Source organism: Mycteria americana, chromosome 17 (genome assembly GCF_035582795.1).
Source record: "Mycteria americana isolate JAX WOST 10 ecotype Jacksonville Zoo and Gardens chromosome 17, USCA_MyAme_1.0, whole genome shotgun sequence".
Lineage (NCBI taxonomy): Eukaryota > Metazoa > Chordata > Aves > Ciconiiformes > Ciconiidae > Mycteria > Mycteria americana.
Window position 1 is genome coordinate 7,775,745 of NC_134381.1, and position 19,845 is coordinate 7,795,589.

Consider the following 19,845-nt stretch of genomic DNA (forward strand, 5'->3'; position numbering starts at 1 on the left):
GGTCCCAGGCACTGCAGAGCCGAGGGGTGAGGATGCTCCGGGCTGGCCCCTCGCAGCCCCTCGCCACCCCACGGGGACCCACCTGGGGCGCAGGGGGCCACGCGAGAAATCCTCACCCACCGCCTCGCCAAAATCACCCGGTGCAGCCAGGCCCAAGGTGCCTTCCCATGGGCTGGGTGCCGCCGCGCCGGGGCTGGCGTGGCTCGGTTCGCCGGGGAGCGACGCGCGGGCGGGACGCGTGGCCGTGGCGCAGGCTCCCTGCTCGGGCTGGCTCCCCGAGCAGCGTGCTGCCACACTGCTCTTCAGCGGCTCCGGTCGTATCATCGAATTTTAATTTAGTTAGTTGAGTTCTTTAAACAGTGTGAACTTGCTAAGTGCTTTGCATATTTTATACTCATGAGTAACATTTATCAAACAGAAAGTACAATTAATCAAAGACGGGAGCTTTTGTAACTCGGAGCAGTTTGTATTCTTCCTCTTCGCCCTGCCGTGCGCTTTCCTCCGCGTCTCCCTCCTCTTCCTCCTCTTCCTCCCCGCTGCCCCGCACCGGCCATGGAGCCAGGGCAGCTTCACCGTACACTACACACACGTACGTACGCTCTCTATCCCGCTTCCCCCCCACCATACCATGTACACCATACGTACATATATAAAAATACGTTTTATATATATATTTGTGTGTGTGCATACATATATATGCATATATCCATGTGCATATGCCTATATGCATATACCTATATCTATCGATCTGGTGTGTAAATATAGGTGCATATATGTATGGTGTATATGGTATGCTGTATACGTGTATGTGTGTATATACATACGGGCATAAATGATCCATTTACACTATATATATGTATATACACACACGCACACGTATACACAGTTATTATACTCACAATATTATACACACAGTGTATAGACAGAATTTTTATATGTATATATACACTGTATTATCTACTATGTAGTATATAGCATACAGTTTATAGTATATAGCATATATTACAGTATGTATAATAAATACATTTTATATATTTCGGGCTGTTGGGGGGTTTCAGCAGCGTCGGTGGCGATGCTTCCGCCTCCTGGTGAGAGCCGGCGGCCGAGGGAGCGAGGTGGGGTGCACGGTCCCAGCCCCGAGCCGTGCTGGGCAGCCGCCTGGCCAGCAGAAGCATCCGACCGGCTCCGTTTAGGGACAGCGACCGGTGGCGGGGGACAGGGACACGGGAAGCCCTGACACGCCTCCTGGGCATGGGTGCGGCCACAGCCTCCCAGCCCACGTCCCCTCTCCTTGCCAGGTGCTGGGGACGAGGTACGGACCAGGGGTTGCTTTCGGGACAAACAGCAAAGGGACGCTGTCCCCAGGACACGTGTATTTATTGTAAGGGCAGGATCACCCAAACCGCATCGTGTTTCAGCTCCGAAGGCCGCGGGGCGACGCGAGGGTGAAGCCCGTGCCGGTACCCGGCAAAGGCCTGGCACCGGTGCTGGAAGACGGGAGGTGATGGAGCATGGCTGGTGCGAAGGGACCCACATCTCCGCCACCCCTCCGAGCGCCTCGGCGGCTCTCGGCGAGCGGGGAGAAGCCCTGACCTAATTTATTCCGACTTCCCAAGCCTTGGCGGAGGCGGCTGAAGGAGTCGGGCAAACATGGACACAGGGGCAGGTTTGGCCGGGGTCAAACCCCGCTGCCTCGGCAGAGCACAGGAGGCAGGAGCATCCCGCGTGGTTCCCAGCAAAGTACCTCGGGGCTCTTCCCGGGGCCTCGGAGGGCTTCGTTGCTCTATTAATTGCCATTAATGGCAGCAAACGGGGCAGCAGGCGCCCACCCAGACCCGGGTTAAACACCGATGAGGGAAGGGCTGTGCCAGCGCTGCAGGACCTGCCTTGCAAATCACCTGCAACAACATGTGCTGTCCTGGTCACTTCTTCTCAAAAATGATAGTGCAAAATTAATTAGAATTAATTAATCAGAAAAGGGTAATAAGGGTGATTAAGCACCTGGGGAAAAGAAAAAAAAAAAATATTCCTGAAGAGCAATTGCAGCGCCGGTGATTACCTTGAAAGGGGGCGAGCGAGCAGGAGCAGGAGGAGAGTGTGCAGGGAAATGCATGGGCTGGAGAAGAGGGTCTGGGGGGTGTTTTCTGTCTCATCACACAAGGAATTACCGAGTGACAAGATTGAAACCGGCCAGAGGAAAAGCATTTCCCGGCAGCAGCGACCACGGGGAGGCAGCTGAGCCGAGGAGGGGAGCGGGCGACTCTGCAGCGCGATGCTGCCACGTTTTGCACATTTGGCTTTGCACGAACTGGCCCCAAGGTTGGACCCGTCTCCAGCAGCGAGTGGGACTCAATAGGGCGTCCTCGATGGTGGGACCCTCGTCCCCAGGCCTGGCCCTTTGCTGGGCTCAGGAGCGTGGCAAGATGAGCGTGGCAAGATGAGCGTGGCAAGATGCTCAACCAATTTCTTTTTTCTCTTAATTTTCAGCCACGCTCTGTTGCCTTAATAATAATAATAATATAAAATCAAAGGGAACATTTGCAAGTGAGATTGGCCCCTGGTTCAAGGCAACTGCTGCAGGTTTCATTGAAACCTGAGGGGCTGATGCGGAACCCCAGCCCCGGAGGGGGGGACGGGAGCACCGTCCCCTTCCTGCCACCGCAAAGGACCTCAGCGGCAGGGAAGGATGGAGGGGGAGGCTGGGGCTTAATGGGAAGGGTCTGCATGAGCCCCAGTGCACGATGGTGGAGAAAAATGTATTTTTTGGGAAGCAGGGGGAGCAAATACTGCAGGCTCCCGTGGGAAATAGGTGGCATGGATGGGATGCGGATGCCCCATGGCCTGCTTGAAAAACGCAGGTGACGACCAGAGCGATGCGATGGCTTCTGGTGGCTTCAGTGAGGGGAAAACCGCTGGGTTTTGGCCATTAAGGTGCCTGTGCATGGGGGGACGCTCGGTGCCAGCTCACCCCCATGCACCTCCCCAAACACCGCACCATCCCAGGAGCAGGCGAGCACTGCTGCCCTGTGCTCAGTGTCCCCTCCCCGGTGACACATAGCCTCATTGCCTTAAAATCTGGAAAGCAAAATGGGGCAAAAGTAGCGCTTTCTGTGCTTCGGGATGCTCTCGCTGCATCCCCAGCTCCGCAGCCAACTAAACGTGCGCTCCCAGCCCCTGCCATCAGCCCCCTCCTCGGATCGCTGCCGTCCCCAGCACACTTGGGACCTTTCGCAGGGGTTCAGGGGACCTGGGTGCCCAAAAGCTGTCCTGGGGTGACAGCAGCTTGCCCAAAGGTGGGACCTGGGTGCCCAAAAGCTGTCCCGGGGTGACAGCAGCTTGCCCAAAGGTGGGACCTGGGTGCCCAAAAGCTGTCCCGGGGTGACAGCTGCTTGCCCAAAGGTGGGACCTGGGTGCCCAAAAGCTGTCCCGGGGTGACAGCTGCTTGCCCAAAGGTGGGCTCTGCCTTTGCTTTCCACATAGGTACCGTGGAAGGATGGCAAGGGGCTCCGGCACCAAGGCCTCATCCTGGCCGTGCCACGGATTTTTGGATGGCCTTGGGGTAAGCAGCTCTGTTTTGGGGACAGCAAGTCCTTGCTGGGGCCATTAGGACATTTTGGGGTGTAAGTGGGTGCTGGCTGGGTGGGAGTGGGCCCCACTCCCCCTGGGCCTGTGCAGCGTTGTCCCCGTTGCCGTTACCTTCTGACCGGTTTGGGTGGTTTCAAGCAGATTTTGTTCCTACGGGTTTTGTGCAAGTCGGTGTCCGGGCGTAGGTGAGGAGGGGCCGGTGCCCTGCTGAGGGAAGGACTCACAGCGTATTAGACACCAGAGAACCCACACCTTTCCCCAGGGACGTGGCTGCAGCCCACCCAGTTTTGTCACTGTCCCCACAGCAACGCCCTTCCGAAGGCCTCGGGCACCGCAGGTCCCCATCCACGGGAGTGGGGGGTCAACCCCGCCCGGTTGGGGTGGGGGTCCGGGCGGGAGGCGATGGGGTGGGATGCTGCCCCGGACCGCAGACCACCACGGGGAGGGAGGGAGGCTGCTTCCCCAAAGGGGCCGGGCTCGGCTGCATCCCGGGCTGCCGGGGTGCAATGCGGAGGGGACCACAGCTGTGATGAGCCTGTCAGGCCTCAGCTCCCCATATTGGCGCGGCAGAACGGAGCAGGGCAAGGCAGGGGACGGGAGGGTCGGGGACATCACCCGGGAGCGGCGGGACCGGTGCCCCCGCCGGGGCGGAGGGTGGCCGCGGGTGGGTGATGGATAAGTGAGGGGTAAGCGCCGGTGGGTGCAGGGTGGGTGGGGTGTCAGTGCCGGGGTGGGCGCAGGGCTCCGTGCGGGCCCGGCTCCCCCCCCCGCCCCCCCGCAGCGAGGTTCCGGCGGCGGCGGCGGCGCAACGGCGGGACAACAGCGCCCCCGCGCGGCCGCGGCGGGACACGGCGGGACGGCACCGGGACGGGACAAGGACAACGGCGGGACGGGGACGGGGCAGCAGCAGGGCCGGGCCGGGGGCAGGCGGGGAGCCCCACCCCGGCACCCTCTCGGTTGCCAATCCCGGTGGTCCTGTCCAACCCCGACCCCGCCGCCCTGCCCCGGGCCCCGCCGCCCTCACCGGCAGCGCCAGGCCCTGCCGTCCCGGTGGCACCCCGCCGTGCCACCGCCGACGGGCTCCCGCGCCCATCTGCCCCGCAGGCAGCCGCGCGGTGCCAGGCTGAGGGCCGTGGCAGCGGGCCTGGGGCGGGAGTGGCGGGGGGGGGGGGTGCGGCACGAAGCCCCGCTGGAGCCCGCGGGCGGCCCCGGGGCCGCTCCTGACACGGTGCGGGCACACGTCGGGGACGCCGGGCCCCGCACCGGGGCGGGACGGGGCCCCCCTGCCCTCAGCCGCCACCCGCTGCCGCCCCGCGCCCCGCCGCGGGTGGCCCCGCCCGCCCCGCCCGCCTCTCAGCGGAAGCCCCCTCCCGGGGCGCCCCCCCGCGGACAGCCGGTGGGAGAGCGGGGCAGGGCCCGCCCCCCGAGGTGACCTCACCCTGACGTCACCGCGAGCGCCGCTGCCTGGTTGGTGCCCGCGGCCGCCCGTCACGGCGGGGGGCGGGGGGAGGGGGGGCCACAGAGCGCGGCCGCCGCCTGAGGTAACCGGGGGGAGCCGGGGGTCGCGGCCGCCCGGCCCGAGGGAGCGGGGCGGGACCGGGCACCCCCCCGCCCCTGGGGCCGCTCCTCCGCCCCCCTCCTCGCAGCGGCGGGGGGGGCCGGGGGAGCTGCCGGGGCCGGATCCGGCCCTCCCCCGGCGGGCAGAGCTGCAGCCCGGCGGCCTGCGGGGCTTCCACGCCGCAGCCCTGGAGCGCGGGTGGTCCTCATCAGCCCCAGGCTGGGGGTACCGGGGAAATGGTTGGTTTAGGCCTTGAACCGGGAACCGCCCCCTCGCACCCCCACGGGCAGGGCTGGTGTAACCCCCCCGGCCCCCGCGGATGGGACCCCAGTGCCCCCCGTGGCGGGGCACCCCCTCCCCGCTCGTCCCGGGGACCCCTCCGCCCGCGCACCCCCTTCCCTGCCGCCCCCCAGCCTGCCAACGGCCCCAGGGGTTGGGGAAGAGGCCTCACACTGGGGTGACCCCCCACCCCGAAAGCAGAGAGGCCCGGTATGACCCCTCCACAGCAGCAGAGGTCTGTGGGGCGAGAACCTGCCTTCACCTGCCTGCGTGCCAGCTGGGGAGCTGCCACGTTTTGGGGGCTCTCAGGGCAGTGGGAAGGGGAGATGCCAGCAGCAGGGTCCACGCTGGTGGGTAGAGTCGTCTCCCTGGGTCATCCCACGGGGTGCTCTTGACCTGTGCCGGTGGCCAGGGACACCGTGAAAACCATCAGCAGGGAGTCACCAATTCGAACCCAGGGCCAAGGAAGGGGTGACACTGCTGGGAGGGCAGAGGGGTCCCAACCCATGAGATCAGACAGCAGCGCTGCCTGAAGTGGGGCCAAAACCCTCCATGCACCGGCTGCCCCCGTGGCTCAGCCTCCTGACGCCTCTGAGCTATGGGGAGCACCAGCTCCTGCCCCCCAGCTGCCCCCAGGAGTGTGCCCACAGGGTCGGGGCGGCTCCTACCTCTGGCTCCCTGGGGCTGCGGTCGGCCTCGCTCGTGCTTGCTGGACTAAAGGGGTGTTTTGGGACTGAAATCCTGTCTTTTCTTCCTCTAGATCACAGCGCAGACCAGCTCCCGGCCCCACTGAGCCAAACTGGATTTCAACTGGTGATCTGTAAGGTGAGATGCTGCGTCACCCCTGCTCTGTCCCCAGGCTGTTCACGACCACGCGGGGCCACCGAAACTGCCTAAGCTGCCATAGAAAGGTTTTGTGTCTAATGGGATATTTGCCAGCAAATTCAAGCCACGAACAGTATATATTTCTTTATTTGTAAAGGTGTTTGAAGTCCTTGAATTTACCCTTTGGCCACCTTAAATCTAGTTTCTAATCCCCAGCACAGTTAATCAAATCCACAGTGGTTTGAATTATGAGATGTCTGGGGGGGATTTATAGCTTGTACTGCTGATTATACCTTGACTTTATTATATTGCAAATATCTAACTTATGGTCATGGCTGAGATTTACAATCCTCAGGTAGGTGCTTAGGATAACTTTTAGCAACTCCAGCCGTAATTGGAGGTGACTGATGGGGCTGTTGCCACAGATAAACATGTAATCTGTAAAACGTTAAGACAGGGAAAGAAGAGGCAGAATAGGTGAAAAGGGTGGGTCAGCCTTAAAAAAAAAAAAATATAATTGGGTGTATTGCTGAGCAAGGCTCTGGGATGCCTGGTCTGGCTGAGACGTCCCTGCCTGGGAAGGCGTTTGGGGCTTGTTGGGTCTCCAGAAAATACCAGGGTTTAGATCTTTGTTCCTTCTTGCTCTCAGCTGAAGGTTTTTAGGGTTTGAAATAGCCCTGGAGAGGGGGAAGGGGTGATAAATAGAAATTGGGGTACTCACAGAGCTGACGCCTGCCTCCCCAGTTCGGTGGGGGCTTTGTGCCTGTGGCTCTTTTGGACCTGACCGGCGGTTTCTCCCCTGTCTTGGAGGAGCAGCGAGTCCCGCGCGGGCACGTGCCCCTCGGCCAGCATGACGAGCGAGGTGGTGGAGAATGAGTTTGAGTTTTACTCCAAGGCAAAGAAGTACTGGAAGGACGTGCCCGCCACGGTGGATGGCATGCTGGGGGGCTATGGCCACATCTCTAGCATCGACATCAACAGCTCCAGGAAGTTCCTGCAGAGGTTTCTGCGGGTAGGTGGCATGGTCTGTCATGCTCCCAAAGCCCCATCCTTCTCCCAGCACGGAGCTGGGCTCTTCCCTCTGAATTGCTCCGTGGGATCCTCCGTTCTGTGCGTGCTGGGAGAGCTTTGCCCTGCAATGGGTCCCCCATACCCCAGCCCCGTCCCACGTGGTTGCCCCATTTCTCCTCTGTGGGTACCTCGCAGCAGGATTCAGCCCCTCATGGTTGTTGTTCCAGGATGGCCCCAACCGGACGGGGACAACCCGTGCTCTGGACTGCGGGGCGGGCATCGGCCGGATCACCAAGCGGCTGCTGCTACCTCTCTTCAAGACAGTGGACATGGTGGACGTGACGGAGGACTTCCTCACCAAGGCCAAGAGCTACCTGGGAGAGGAGGGCAGGCGGGTGCACAACTACTTCTGCTGCGGCCTCCAGGACTTCAGCCCCGAGCCAAACTCCTACGATGTCATCTGGATCCAGTGGGTCATCGGTGAGGGTCACTCGGCTCGCGGGGGTCTCACCAGCCTGTCCTCTGTCCAGCTTCCCCCGAGGGGGAGGTGCCCCACGCACTGGGGAGGGCTTTGAGCAGGAGAGCTTGAGGTCTGCGTTAAGGATGAGCATCACAGCATGGGTGGGAGGCTGGGTTGGGGACCTGCCCTCCGTGGGCACCACAAGGGCCTTGCACAGTGGGGTCCTTTCCCCCAAGCCCTTGGAGGCCAGGGCAGAGGAGAGGGTTGGATGGAGTTAGATAGAGCCCGTGGGGGACAAGTTGGACACCCCCAAGCTAAAGCTTTCACCTGCAAATGGCTCAAGTATTTGGCTGCCTTAATCGGGAGGGATCCCAACCTCAGTCTCCTGGTCTCCTCCCCTCGTATCACGTGCTGCCTGGGGGGTCCTGCTGCAGTCACCCCGTGCCCTCTAACACCCGCTCTGCCCCTCCAGGACACCTCACAGACAACCACCTCTCCGACTTCCTGAAGCGGTGCCGTGCTGGCCTGCGGCCCAACGGCATCGTGGTCATCAAGGACAACATGGCTCAGGAGGGCGTGATCATGGATGATGTGGACAGCAGCGTCTGCCGGGACCTGGATGTGGTCCATAAGATCATCCGCCGAGCTGGGCTGCACCTCCTGGCTGAGGAGCGTCAGGAGAACTTCCCTGATGAGATCTACCACGTCTACACCTTTGCCATGAGATGAGGGCGGCTGGCGGCAGGAGAAGGTCTCTCCAGGGCCAGCTTGGAGCATGGGCCAGCACGGTGGTTCCTGCCGGGGCCAGGAGGGGTGAGGACCGTGCCTTCACCGTGGGGTGGTGGATGGTGGTGAGGGTGTCGTGACTTCCCTCTCTCTGGGGTTGGTGACAAGGACGGGGCTTTGTCTTCCAAGTTGCTGCTGTTTGTGAAAAGAGGTGTTTGCCAAATACATTTTTCTGCTGTTGCACTTCTGCACATGGGCTTTGTCGGATGCAGTGTTGGCTTGATGCCACCTTCGGGGGCTCTGTATGGGAGCAAGAGGGTCTCTCCTGCAAGAGGCATGCTCTGCGGGCACCAGCAGGTTGCTGACCGCAGTCGCATGGGGCTCCTGTTAGTGCACAGGAGCTCGGAGCCCCTCTGTGAGGGTCTGGGCTCCCTTCCTTGCTTGGGTGTTTGACCCTTTCCTGCTCTTGAACTTCCTGCTGCTCACAGCAACAAGCTGGGTAAGGCAAATGGGAGAAACCTCTGCCATGTCCCTGTGGTGGCTTGGGGAGGCAACACCAGGTTCTGGGGCTTTGTGGGGGCCTTTCCTTTAAACCCATGAGCAGGTGTCCCACATGTGCAGCAAAAAGGGAGCTGGATGTAATCCTGGGTCCCCCACGTCCTCCTCCAGCGATAAGGGTAACCCAGACAAAGCCCTGCAACCCTGGGAGAGAGCTGGTGTGCTCTGGGCGTTAACGGGGAACCTGCTCTGAGCTGTCTCCAGCCCCCCCCAGCCCATTACCGCAGGCTCACGGTGATGCCCAGCACCTCCTGCTCAAACGCTGCAACACTACAGCTGCTCCCCCAACACCGCACACCATCACCGGGCTTTGAACATCTCCTCCTTGGCCATATCCAGTTCATTTTGCCCAAATCTGGTCATGTCCTTGTGCCAACCTGATGCAGCACAACGCAGCCAACACTGGCACAACAGCTTGCCAGGTGGGTAAGAAGACCCCAGGTGCAGCCTGTCCCTCCAGCTGGGCTCACACACCATTCCCCCATCCCCGCAGAGCCCTCTCCGCTGCCCTGTCTCTCCTGCAGAAGAAACAAGCCCCTTGCCATTATTACGAAAAGGCCTCGTTTAATTGCTCATTTCCCATTCCAGACACCAGGGGAGTATTTGATCACATTATTATTTTTTTTTTTTAAACATCAATTCATCAAGATGCACAGCTCCAGTTCCACAGGGTGGGAGAAGGTAAAACACAGATGCTGCCAGGAGGGCGATGGGGGGAGACAACCCTTCTGCAGCCAAACTGCCTGTGGATCCCAGATCCACCCACTATAAACTGTACCTGCTCAGAATAGATTTTTCCTCTTTTCATCCTCTTCTGCATCTGTCCCCTATGACAAACAAAAAAAACCCCCAAACAACAAAAATGTGGGGGGCTCAGCTCTGTGGCCAGTCTTTGGCACGTCACAAGGAAGCAGATGAAGGGGGAGCCAGACAGCTGTGGCAAGGCTGGGACACGGGACCTCCACGTGCAGCCCCAGAGTTTGCAGGTTCCAGTAGCACGTTGGAAAGAAAACGCCGAGTCCTGCTGCAATTTCTTGTTCCTGGGAAGGAGGCACTGGAGACCAAGGTCCTGGCAGCAGTCAACAAGGGAAAGAGCCAAGGAACGGGGAGGGAGGCACAAGGCACTCGGCAGTTAGCCGCCCATTCCTCACCCTTGCACAGGGAACACAGCACGAAGCCAAGAAACATCCGTTTGTCTGTCTGTTTTGGAGCCCAGCACCTCTGCGATGTCCTTGGTGGATGGTCCTCTGTGCCGGGAGGATGGGGTGCTCCCAGCAGAAAGTCAGAGGGTGCCGAGCAGCCGGCCACTGCTGCCGGCCCCGCTTCCCCTCACCCCATCACCCTCCTGGTTTCAGAAGCCTGCGTGAGTGACGAAGGCATCTACATCCATGTGGAGATGCCGGACCTGCCTCCACCACGGCTGCTCCCACCAGCAGGACTGAAGGCAGGAAACCGGGACGCAGACGCCAGCACTCTCCCGGCACAGGGAACACCTCCCAGCACCCCGAGGCATCTCACGACTCTGCCGTTCGCCTAAGGCACTGCTTCACCCACCTCGGACCCGGCAGGGCTGGAAAGAGAGGGGACAGGCTGCCCGTCCAGTCACATCACCCCAACTGCCCCACTGGTCCTGCCCGCCAGGCCTTGTCTTAAAATCCACACAAACCAGCCCTCTGCCCCAGTATCCGGCTCCCCGATGCCCAGGGGCTCTCTTCACCCCCAGGGAGCCACGGGGCTCTGCCTGCCTCCCCACCATGTGCCCCAGAGCAACGAGGCCTCCACAGACACGCGTGCAGCGTCATGCTCAAAAAAGCACACCCCTCAAAAACGCAGCAGAGACGGACACCGTGGGCAGCACTGGCCAAGCCGTGGGCGCATGGACAGCATGTGGACAGTCCGCCTCTTGTGGAGAAAACTGGCCCAGAGCAGAGATTTGGTGGCTGTAGGCACACCACGACCGTGGAGGGGGGAGATGGAGAGGCATTACTCAGGCTCAGAGGTCCTCGTGCCCAGCAGCAGCGTGGTCAATGAGGAGGTACCACTTCAGCCTGTCTGGAAGAGGTAGAGCCTTGATTTTGACATCTACTGGCCACGGTTTAAGACGCTGCCGGATAAACACCCTGCAGAGATGTTTCAATGCCTGCGGGGAGCGCTCCAGCTGCTTCAGAGAGCAGAAGAGAGTTCTGATCTTCTCCTCGTGGTACCTACAGCTGCTGGTGTTGACCTCAAAGTTGCTGGGCAGGTGGATGGCTTGTGAACTGGCCATCATGAGCTCCAGCAGAGTCTGACCCTTCTGGATGAGGTCTGTAGAGAAGCTGTCATCTTCAGAGACACTGAGGTGCGAGCAGAGGCACTCGAAGATGATGTGGAAGCCTGACCAGCATGAGGGACCGTGGAGGGAGCAGTTGTAGGCAGCACCCGACTCCAGCAAGAAACGCAGCAGCGGGAAGTGGCGTTTGAAGCTTTTGAAGCAGAGGTGTGTGAGGGACTCGGGGGCCGGGCACTCGCTGGGGTTGGCACCGTGGGCCAGCAGCAGCTGTGTGACACGAAAGCAGAAGCGATTGATCACCTGTGCCTCCTCAGTGTTGCTGCACACCATCTCTCCCAGCAGGAAGATGACGTAGGTAAAGACAGTGTCACCATCTTTGGTGGTGGCTCTAACATCCGCACCTGGAGGAAGGGACAGAGAACATAACTGGCATTGCAGACAACGAGGCTAGGACAGCACTAACTCTGGCACTGCTAGGCTTTACTCTTGTTCAAGTGGGAACGTAAAAGAGATGAGAGGACAGTGCCTGGTGCTGTACAAAGAATCAGCGAGTGCTAGGCCTGGAGGGATTGTGCGTGGAGAGGGGAGAAGGTTGCCCTCACCTCCTTCCAACAGGAGACGGATGCTCTCAGTGTTGTGGATCTGGACACCGTCACTGCTGGCCAGCGCGTGCAACAGTGCTGTCTTTCCTGCAGTGGAGCAGTTGGTCAGTCAGATGAAAACAGGGTGGCAAACCAAAAGGCAGGAAGGAAAACAATCCACCCCACCAACCAGATAGCCAAACATGGGAAGAAACAGCCCTTTCCCTTCTGGCAAGCTCCCGCTGTCCCCGTGACGGTGCACAGCTGTGGGGACAGGGTCCACAGGGTCGGTGGTGGCCCCAGAGAGCACACGTGCCATGGCAGAGTGGGGTTTAGAGTGCGTGGGCACCACAGGGCTACGGAGGGACAGCCCCATCCCATCTCCCATGGACTGCACAGAGCTGGTTTCAGCCCCCTTCTGCACCTGACATAGCCAACACACAAGGAGAAAGCACGGAGCACCAGGGAGGTTCTGCAGCCTGCACCCAACTTCCAAACCAGTTAGTTTACAACCGGAGAGCATTTGCAGCAGCAGCCAGACAGAAGGACCTGGACCCCGTGCCCTGCTCTAGCCCATCCATGAGGGCTGCCTGCTGGGAGCACCCGGGCTGGGGGAGCCGGACGGGGCACACAGACCATTTTTGTCAGCTGCGTTGACATCGGCCCCCAGCTGAAGAAGCCGCTGGAGGCACGGCAACCGCTCGGGCTCCTCGCTGGCCAGATCAAGGGGACTGCTCTCATGGATCTGCATGGAGCAAGAAGGAAACAAAACCCACTAGTCAGTATTAAAGACTATTTGTGAGTGCCTCCGGAGAGTCGCTGTTGGGGCTTCATCATGGCCAACGTAAGAGCATATTTCAACCCGTCCCCAAAAATCAAAGTGAACCTTCCTCGATGTGTCCACAGGGAGAGGTTTGTCTACCCCAGCCTCCTCCCACCCATCGCTCCACGGCAGAGGCAGGTTTGCTCGGCCAAAGGCAACCTGAATTTCTGCCACAACATCGGAGCACTACGGACAACAGGCACAGGAGGTCGCCAAGGGGAAGCAGCATGCAGTGAGGCCCGGGAGGTGGGGAGCAGGGAGGTCTGTCCCCACACCCCATTCCCTTGCAGCTAAGTCTCAAGGGGATCAGCTTGGCCGTGCCCAGGCAGCTAAGCCCGTACCCGGTCTCTGCGGTTGATGTCAGCCCCGTGGCGCACCAGGAGCTCCACCATATCCGGCTGGTTGCGGAGCACTGCGATGTGCAGGGGGGTGTAGTAGGTGACTGGATCTGAGGACAAAAACACCAAGAGTCAGAGAGAACTAAGGGCTTCCCCAGAACGGCCCTGACACTTGCCACAAGTGGAAGGAGGCAGCTAGGGAGGGCCCTGAGAACACAGCGAAGCTCGCGGAAACAGGTCCCAGGTCCTGCTTTTGCAATGGCTCCATCTCTGGCAAAAGTCCTCAGAGGTTCAAACTGGCCCCCAAGCCCCTAGCCATCCCCCAGTCCATCCCTGCGGCTGGCTCTGGACAAGGGCTGCCACAAAGCACAGCCACGTTATCCCAGCAGAGTGGGGGTCTGAGCTGGCAGCACCCCCTCTTTCTGCCCCAGCTATCACCACCGCCCAGGGCAGCTTCTCCCCAGCTGGTTCCTCCTGGCCAGCCCGAGGAACAGACCCAGCCCAGCCTCCTCCTCACCAGCCTTACCTTCAAAGCTGAGGTCAGCCCCGAACTCCAGGAGGATTTCTGCAGCGGGGATGAGCCCCAGCTCGGTGACCTTCAGCAGGGCATAGCTCACGCCTTCCTGATAAAACGGGGAGTGGGTCTCCCTTTCCAAGACTCGCCTCACAGCTGAGAGCTGGCTCCTGTCGCTGCCCAGACAGGCAGCACTTAAGACACACAAAAACCAAACAGTTACTCAGCTGAACGGCACACACCTCAGGGGTGTGCAAGGGTCAAAGTAGCGCCAAGGAAGAAGAAAAATCCCTGGTCTCTTCTCTTCTCTTGTAACCACCAGGTCTCTAACCTGTTGGCAGCAGTATCAGGGTCACAGCTGAACCCCGGTTTAGGTTTTATTGCCATGGGTCAGGCAGAAAGGGCTGTTCCCGGGGAGCACACGTAGTCCCTGTGTTTGCTCTGCTCCACCCCTGTGTTCCCAAAGAACAGCAGCAAGAGGAGAGTCCATGGGATGAGCTGCTCACCGGGACCGGGGTTTGTTCCCAGCCAGTGCCGTGTCTGACCTCGGCCACATCACTGAGCCCCAGCTATCATCCCCGAAAACACCAAGGGGGTGTTGAGCCCCGCCTAGTTACCTCTCAAGGGCGCTCTGCCTTTCCGCATCCTGTATCGCCAGCAACCCCAAGATCTCGTCTACCAGGGGCTGATACTCGAAGATGATCCTGCGGAAGCCGTGCAGGAAAGGCATCGTGCTCTGCTACGCGCACAGACCGTCCAGGGGTCTCCAGCATGGCAGTGGTGTCTTTCCCCACGCAGGTCTCTGGCAGGCAGACCCCGGCACTGCCTGGTTTCCAAAGGACTTTTCCCTCCTTTTAAAACAAACGAGCCTTTCTAGCAGTTTTGCATTTAGAAAAAACCACAGCCTTCCTTCCTCCCTCCTTATGCGTTTCTAAAAAGCAACAAAGATCAGCGCAGGGATCTCCTCCCACATGTCACGGAGGTTTAACCAAGTTATCTCCTGCACGCAGAGCCATAAATTGGAGTTATCTGGGCGCAGGAAGAAAACACGCCAGGCGGAGCCCAGGCCCAGGGCAAACCGCATTTGCAGAGGCTCTGCCACAAGCCCCCGCAGCTGGGGGTGCCAGAGCAGAGGGGGGCTCCGAGCGCCCCGGGGTGCCTGCAACCAGCAAACCCCTGCCTGCTTTTTGCGGGGGGAGCAGGGCTGGAGCAGCCCCGCAACCCCCTGCGACCCACAGGAACCGGTCCGGGGGCCACCAACCCCCCAGCACACAGGGCAGCGACCCTGGGGGGGGGACCCGAGAGGCCCCTAAATCTCACTGCGCCCCACGGGGGCAAGCGCAGAGGCCCATAAACCCGCCAGCACGCCGGAGGGGGCCGACGCCGGGGGCCCTACCGGAGCGGCCCCAGCGGCCCCTAACCCCGCCGCACCCCACGGGGCGAGTCTCCGGAGCCCCAGAGCGAGCCCGGCAGCGCCCGCAGGGCCCCCAAGCTCCACCGGGGGGGAACCGGAGGCCCCAGCAACCACCCTCCCCTCACGGGGATCGCCCCGGGGCTGAGACACCACCGCCACCCCTCACTCACCCGGACCCCGCCGCCGGAAGCGGAAGCCGCCGCTTGTGCCGGGTGGGGCGGGGCCTCACCGGGGCGGGGTCTCCCTGGGGGCGGGGCCTCACTGGGCGGGGCTACGGCGCGGCCGGCAGGGGGCAGCACGCGGCCGGGAGCGGCGCGCCGGGAGCGCGCGGGGGCGCGCGCGGCAGGTGGGCGGGGGCGGCGGGCGGCGCGTGCGGGCGCGGGCCTGGGCACCCCCGGGGGCAACGCCCGGGGCAACGCCCGGTGCACGCCCCCGCGCTGCCCCCAGGGTGCGGGCACCCCGTCGCGCACCCCCGCCGTGCCCGCCCCGCCCCGTCTGCGCAGAGCGGGCGCAGGTGTGCGCGGGGCCTTTGCACGCCCACGGAACGCACCCGCACGTGGGCACCCGACGTCCACGGGCACCCCCGCGTGCACGCGCCGGTGCGCGAGCCCCCCGCGCACCCTCCCGTGCGCAGACGGACACGAGCGCCCGAGACGCGCCAGCACAACCCCTCCCCGCCCCCCAGCTGTGCGCGGCTGCCCGCGCGCCCACGGTGCGCACCCACGAACACAGAGGCACGCGCACAAGCGCACAAGCGGTAGTGCACAGGCAAGGTGTGCGCGCACGCACGCACACGCACACGCACACGCACACGTAGCTGCATCTCCCCTTCAGCGCCTGTGACGGCTGCGGCTGCAGCTCTGCCACCCGTGGGGGTGTGCGGGTGGGTGCGGGTGGGTGATGCGGACGTGCAACCCCATGCACCAGCCCGGTTCCCCAGCCAGCACCCTGCCCTCCCGGGAGCACCCACCGCCGGGGCTACTCACACCCACCCGGGACAGGCTGGGGGTGCCGGGGAGGTGGCACCGAGTGGCTGCCACCGCCCCGGGGCTCGGGGGCTCGGGGGCTGCTGCCCGCAGCACACTGGGACCCTCTCCTGCTGGAAGAGCTGCTGGGGGAAGCGTTAGCCCGGGATTTATCGGTATTATTATCATCATCATTATTTTTATTATTATTCTGGTGGAATTTCCAGACGCAGGGAGCTCCGGAGAGCCGGCAATAACTGAAGCCGCCTCGGGTTTCCTATTTACGTATTTATTTTATTCTGGTGGAGCGCTTCCAGCTTTCAGCAGGCAGCCGTGGCCCGGGGGCAGCGGGGGCGAGGAGGCCGCTCCGGTTGGGCGTTTTTCTGACATGCCGTCACGCTCCCCCCCGTTTCCCACCCTTCCCTTCCCCACACAAAGTGGGGTGCCAGGGTGGGGGACCCTGGTACCTGCGGCCCCCTGGCCCCAAGCCCACCTTTGTGGGGGGGCAGGGGGTCCCAAGCCCTTTGCAGGGTGACTGCCGGCTCTGGTGCCATGGGGAATTGGTGCCATGCGGTGGCACCTCGCTGGGCAGCCGGGATGGATCCCCCCTTGCAGCCCAGCAGCCCCCATGGGTGGGGTTTGGGGGGCATCATCCCCGTGCCATCCTGAGTGGGGGTGGAAATAACCCCATCCACGTGCCCCGGACAGGGACTGAAGGGGAAAAGCAGCAGGAGGAGTGACAGGGAGCGAGGATTTCTCCCTCCGCGTGAAGGATGCTTTAAGTCTGTATAAGCCGGCTTCAAACCGGCACAGCCCGGCCAGGGGGACCCCACGTCAGGTGGGCCGGGCAGCCGAGACCCTCACTCCAGTCCTGAGTGCCTCCTCGCTGCTGCTGGCAGCTGCGTAAACCCTGGACCCTCCTGGTCCGGATAAAGCCCAAACCCTCCATGGTCCAGTAAAACCCTGGACCCTCTGCAGTCGGGGTGGCAGCACCAGGCACAGTCACCGTCCCCGGCTACGTGGCACTAGTGGGAACCGTGCAGGGTCCAGCCCTCCATCCCACACTGTTCTGGGGGGAAATCCCCCCCTGCATTCCCCACCGTTGGCTGGGAAAGGAGGGCTGGTGAGTGTGGGTCACCCCGTTGCCACCTCTGACCCCAGCCGTGTTGGCCCTGAGGACGAGAGGAGACCCCGGGCTGCCCCAAAGGGCCCCGCCAGCCCGGCCGTGCGTCCCCAAGCCCCGCAGAGGCTGTGCCCCCACCCCAATAACCCCTGGGCTGGAAAGAAGGCTTTGGGGGTGAGTGTGGGGCCAAACCCAGCTCAAAACCGGCCCTGGGAGGTGTCAAGCCCAGAGACCCAAGGGCTGAAACTCCTCCCTTACCATCAGCATGGCGAGGCTGACGGGGGATCCAGCACATGGGAGCCCTTCCCCGGAGCATCCCTGCCGTGGTCCTGCTGTGACCATGCCACGAGCCACGGCCTCTGGGGACGTGACTCCCCATCCCCACGTTTCTCAGGCGAAAAAATCCGTTTTGCAAATAGGGACGTCGCTGGCGCGGTCGGCCGGGGCGTTCGAGTGCCCGGCTAAAATAACAGCGTCGGGATCTGCCCCCTTCCTCCCCATCGCTTTGGCGGGGCGGACTAGGAAGAATGCGAGTTGGCTATCCATCAGGGAGACAGAGCAACAGCCAGCCGAAGAAAGAGGGGCATTTTAGGAGGAAAGCCAGGGAAATTTGATCATTAAGAAATCCTCCTGGCTGTCTGGGGGAATTTAATTAAATTGCTGGAAAGGGCTGTAAGCACATCTGGATCCAATATGTGCAGCTTTGATTTTTTTCTTTCTTTCTTTCTTTTTTTTTTTTTTTTTTTTTAGTTCACTCTTTTCCCATCTCGCTGTTGAAGGAGGGGGGGAAATAAAAGGGAAATAGCAGAGCCACGGAGTATTGGTTCATCTGGGACTGGGATTCCTGGCAGGGAAAGAAAGAGAGGGAGAGAAAGAAAAAGCAAAAGAAAGAGGCAGAAACAGAGGGAATAAGAAAGCTGGGAGAAAAACCTTCACCAAGGGCCTGGCCGGGGTGTTTTATAATGCCACCGACCGCAGAGACAAGGAGCTAGGAGGGAACGGAGGGGGAAGCGTTGTGAAAGCTGGAGGGGAGAGGAGGAGGAGAGGAGCTAGCCCAGGGCACGCTGCGCTTTCGGGGTCTGGCAGGGATGGAGGGAGAAAGAGGAATTGCTCAGCGGATGGAGAAATACCATTCCTGCTGGGAGCAGCAGGGCCGGGCACGGGGGGACTCCTCCAGCAAGAGCCCCTGCAGCCCCCAGCCGTCACCCCTGCGGGCAGCGCTGCCCTGAGCCCTGCCCGGCCTGATGCCCTCGGTGCCGGGGGCAGGACGGGGATGCTCCGGTCCCCCGCTCCGGGCAGGACGCAGGGCTGGGCACGGCTCCGATTTAAGCGGATGGGGGAGGCAGCCCCACTCCCCCAGCACTGGGGAAGGGACCGATCCCTGGGCACCCGCTCCGAGAGCCAGTTGCTGGGTCCAAGCCCCCACTATCTCCCTTACTCTACTCCTTACTATCTCCTTACTCTGAAGATCCTACTTACGGTGGAGCAGAGGTGCAGCTCCATAGTAAGAAAAAACCTTCCACCCATAGGAGATTTGGGCAAGCCAGCCCACTTTCTCTGCACAATAATACTCAACGGGCAAGATTTTGGAAATATTAAGGAGAATGAGCTCTTGGGTACCGAAAGGAGCGGCATCAGCCCAAGCAGTGCTCCACGGGTGCTGCACCACGGTGGTTCGGGGGTGAGGAAGAGGGCTGGGGCTGGCAGAGCACGTCCGGATCCGTGCCGCAGCAAGCGCTGTGGAAGCGCAAGATGTTCTCACAGCATGAGAGAAATATCAGGAAACCCCTAGGAGGACACAAAGCGAGATTACCAGAAAATCGTCTTTTGCGTTGGGTTTTTTTTTTAAGAGAGGAAGATGAAGGACTGGCAAAGAGAAACACATTCATCCCAAGGGCTGCAAACTGCCAACCTGGCAGGCTCCGGCCAGCCGGATCCTCACCCTGAGAGCCTTGCACGGCCCTGCCGGTTCGGTGCCTCTCTGGTTCGTCAGCCCAATCGCTCTGGCTCAGCAAAGCCAGACTCTGAGCACACACCCAGCTCGGCAAAACCCAGGCGCTCGGTGTCAGGCAAACCAAAGCTGCTTGGCTTCGTCTCCAAACCACCCGTGCTTTGCTCTGAGCATGGCTGAGAGTCACCTTGCCAGCTCCAAGGTCCAGTTTTAATCAGTTAAAACATATTTTTTTACCAAAAAGAACAAGAGCTTGCACAAGAGAGTTAGGAAACGCCAGGAGGGTGGGTTTCAAACAACTGGGTCTCGCTTCAGATGCCTTGTGTGGCTGGCGAGTTAAAAAAAAATGATGCTGAGAAAAAAAAAAAAAAGGCAAATCCTACAGCTAAAAAGGAAATTGCATTAATACAGATTGTTTTATTTAAAAAAAGCAAACCCTGACCTCTACTTCAAAAAAGTCATTAGACATTCTCCTTCTGAAAGGCCGACAGGGGATATTACTGAAAGGCCAGTTAATTTCTCAATGACTTACTGTTCTTGCTCTGCTCATGGAAATGTGTAAAGAGTCGGAGGGTAATTTAAGGCACCCTGCAGAAAGGTGTGTAAATCTTTGCATGTCTAAAGAAACTTTACCAGACCGCTAGGATTGGGAAAAAAGAAAATGCTTGCCCTTTTTTTTTTTTTACCTTTTTTTTTTTTTTTAACTTTCCTTTGGAACTCTGATCCCCTTTGATCATAAAAAAGGTCATATTTCACCCAAAAAAATATCAGCAATCACAGGGCCCGAGGAAGTGCGAACCCAAGGGGGTTTCACTGACGATTATTCCCTCCATTTAATTATTTAATGCCGCGAACTGAGGGAAAG

At 60.5% G+C, this 19,845-nt stretch overlaps 2 protein-coding genes across 5 annotated transcripts; one reads left to right on the forward strand and one right to left on the reverse strand.

The window, feature by feature from the left end:
- The first annotated feature begins 5,051 nt into the window (after positions 1–5,051).
- NTMT1 (N-terminal Xaa-Pro-Lys N-methyltransferase 1) lies at positions 5,052–8,695 on the forward strand. Of its 4 annotated transcripts, none has more exons than XM_075519371.1 (5): positions 5,052–5,126; positions 6,183–6,247; positions 7,064–7,259; positions 7,486–7,738; positions 8,191–8,695. In XM_075519371.1, the coding sequence occupies exons 3-5, from the start codon at positions 7,098–7,100 to the stop codon at positions 8,445–8,447; spliced, it is 672 nt and encodes a 223-aa protein (XP_075375486.1). In that variant the 5' UTR covers positions 5,052–5,126; positions 6,183–6,247; positions 7,064–7,097; the 3' UTR covers positions 8,448–8,695. The 4 variants fall into 4 exon arrangements, with proteins under 4 accessions (XP_075375486.1, XP_075375489.1, XP_075375488.1 ...); XM_075519374.1 differs by having other exon boundaries at positions 5,080–5,126; positions 7,058–7,259; XM_075519373.1 differs by lacking the exon at positions 5,052–5,126 and adding an exon at positions 5,144–5,382 and having other exon boundaries at positions 7,058–7,259.
- An 851-nt stretch (positions 8,696–9,546) lies between these two features.
- Positions 9,547–15,084, reverse strand: ASB6 (ankyrin repeat and SOCS box containing 6). Its single transcript, XM_075519370.1, is given in 7 exon segments — positions 9,547–10,999; positions 11,002–11,672; positions 11,874–11,960; positions 12,489–12,597; positions 13,017–13,123; positions 13,540–13,721; positions 14,145–15,084. Coding segments are annotated over 7 exon segments (1,617 nt in total). The 5' UTR covers positions 14,258–15,084; the 3' UTR covers positions 9,547–10,651.
- Positions 15,085–19,845: the final 4,761 nt, after the last annotated feature.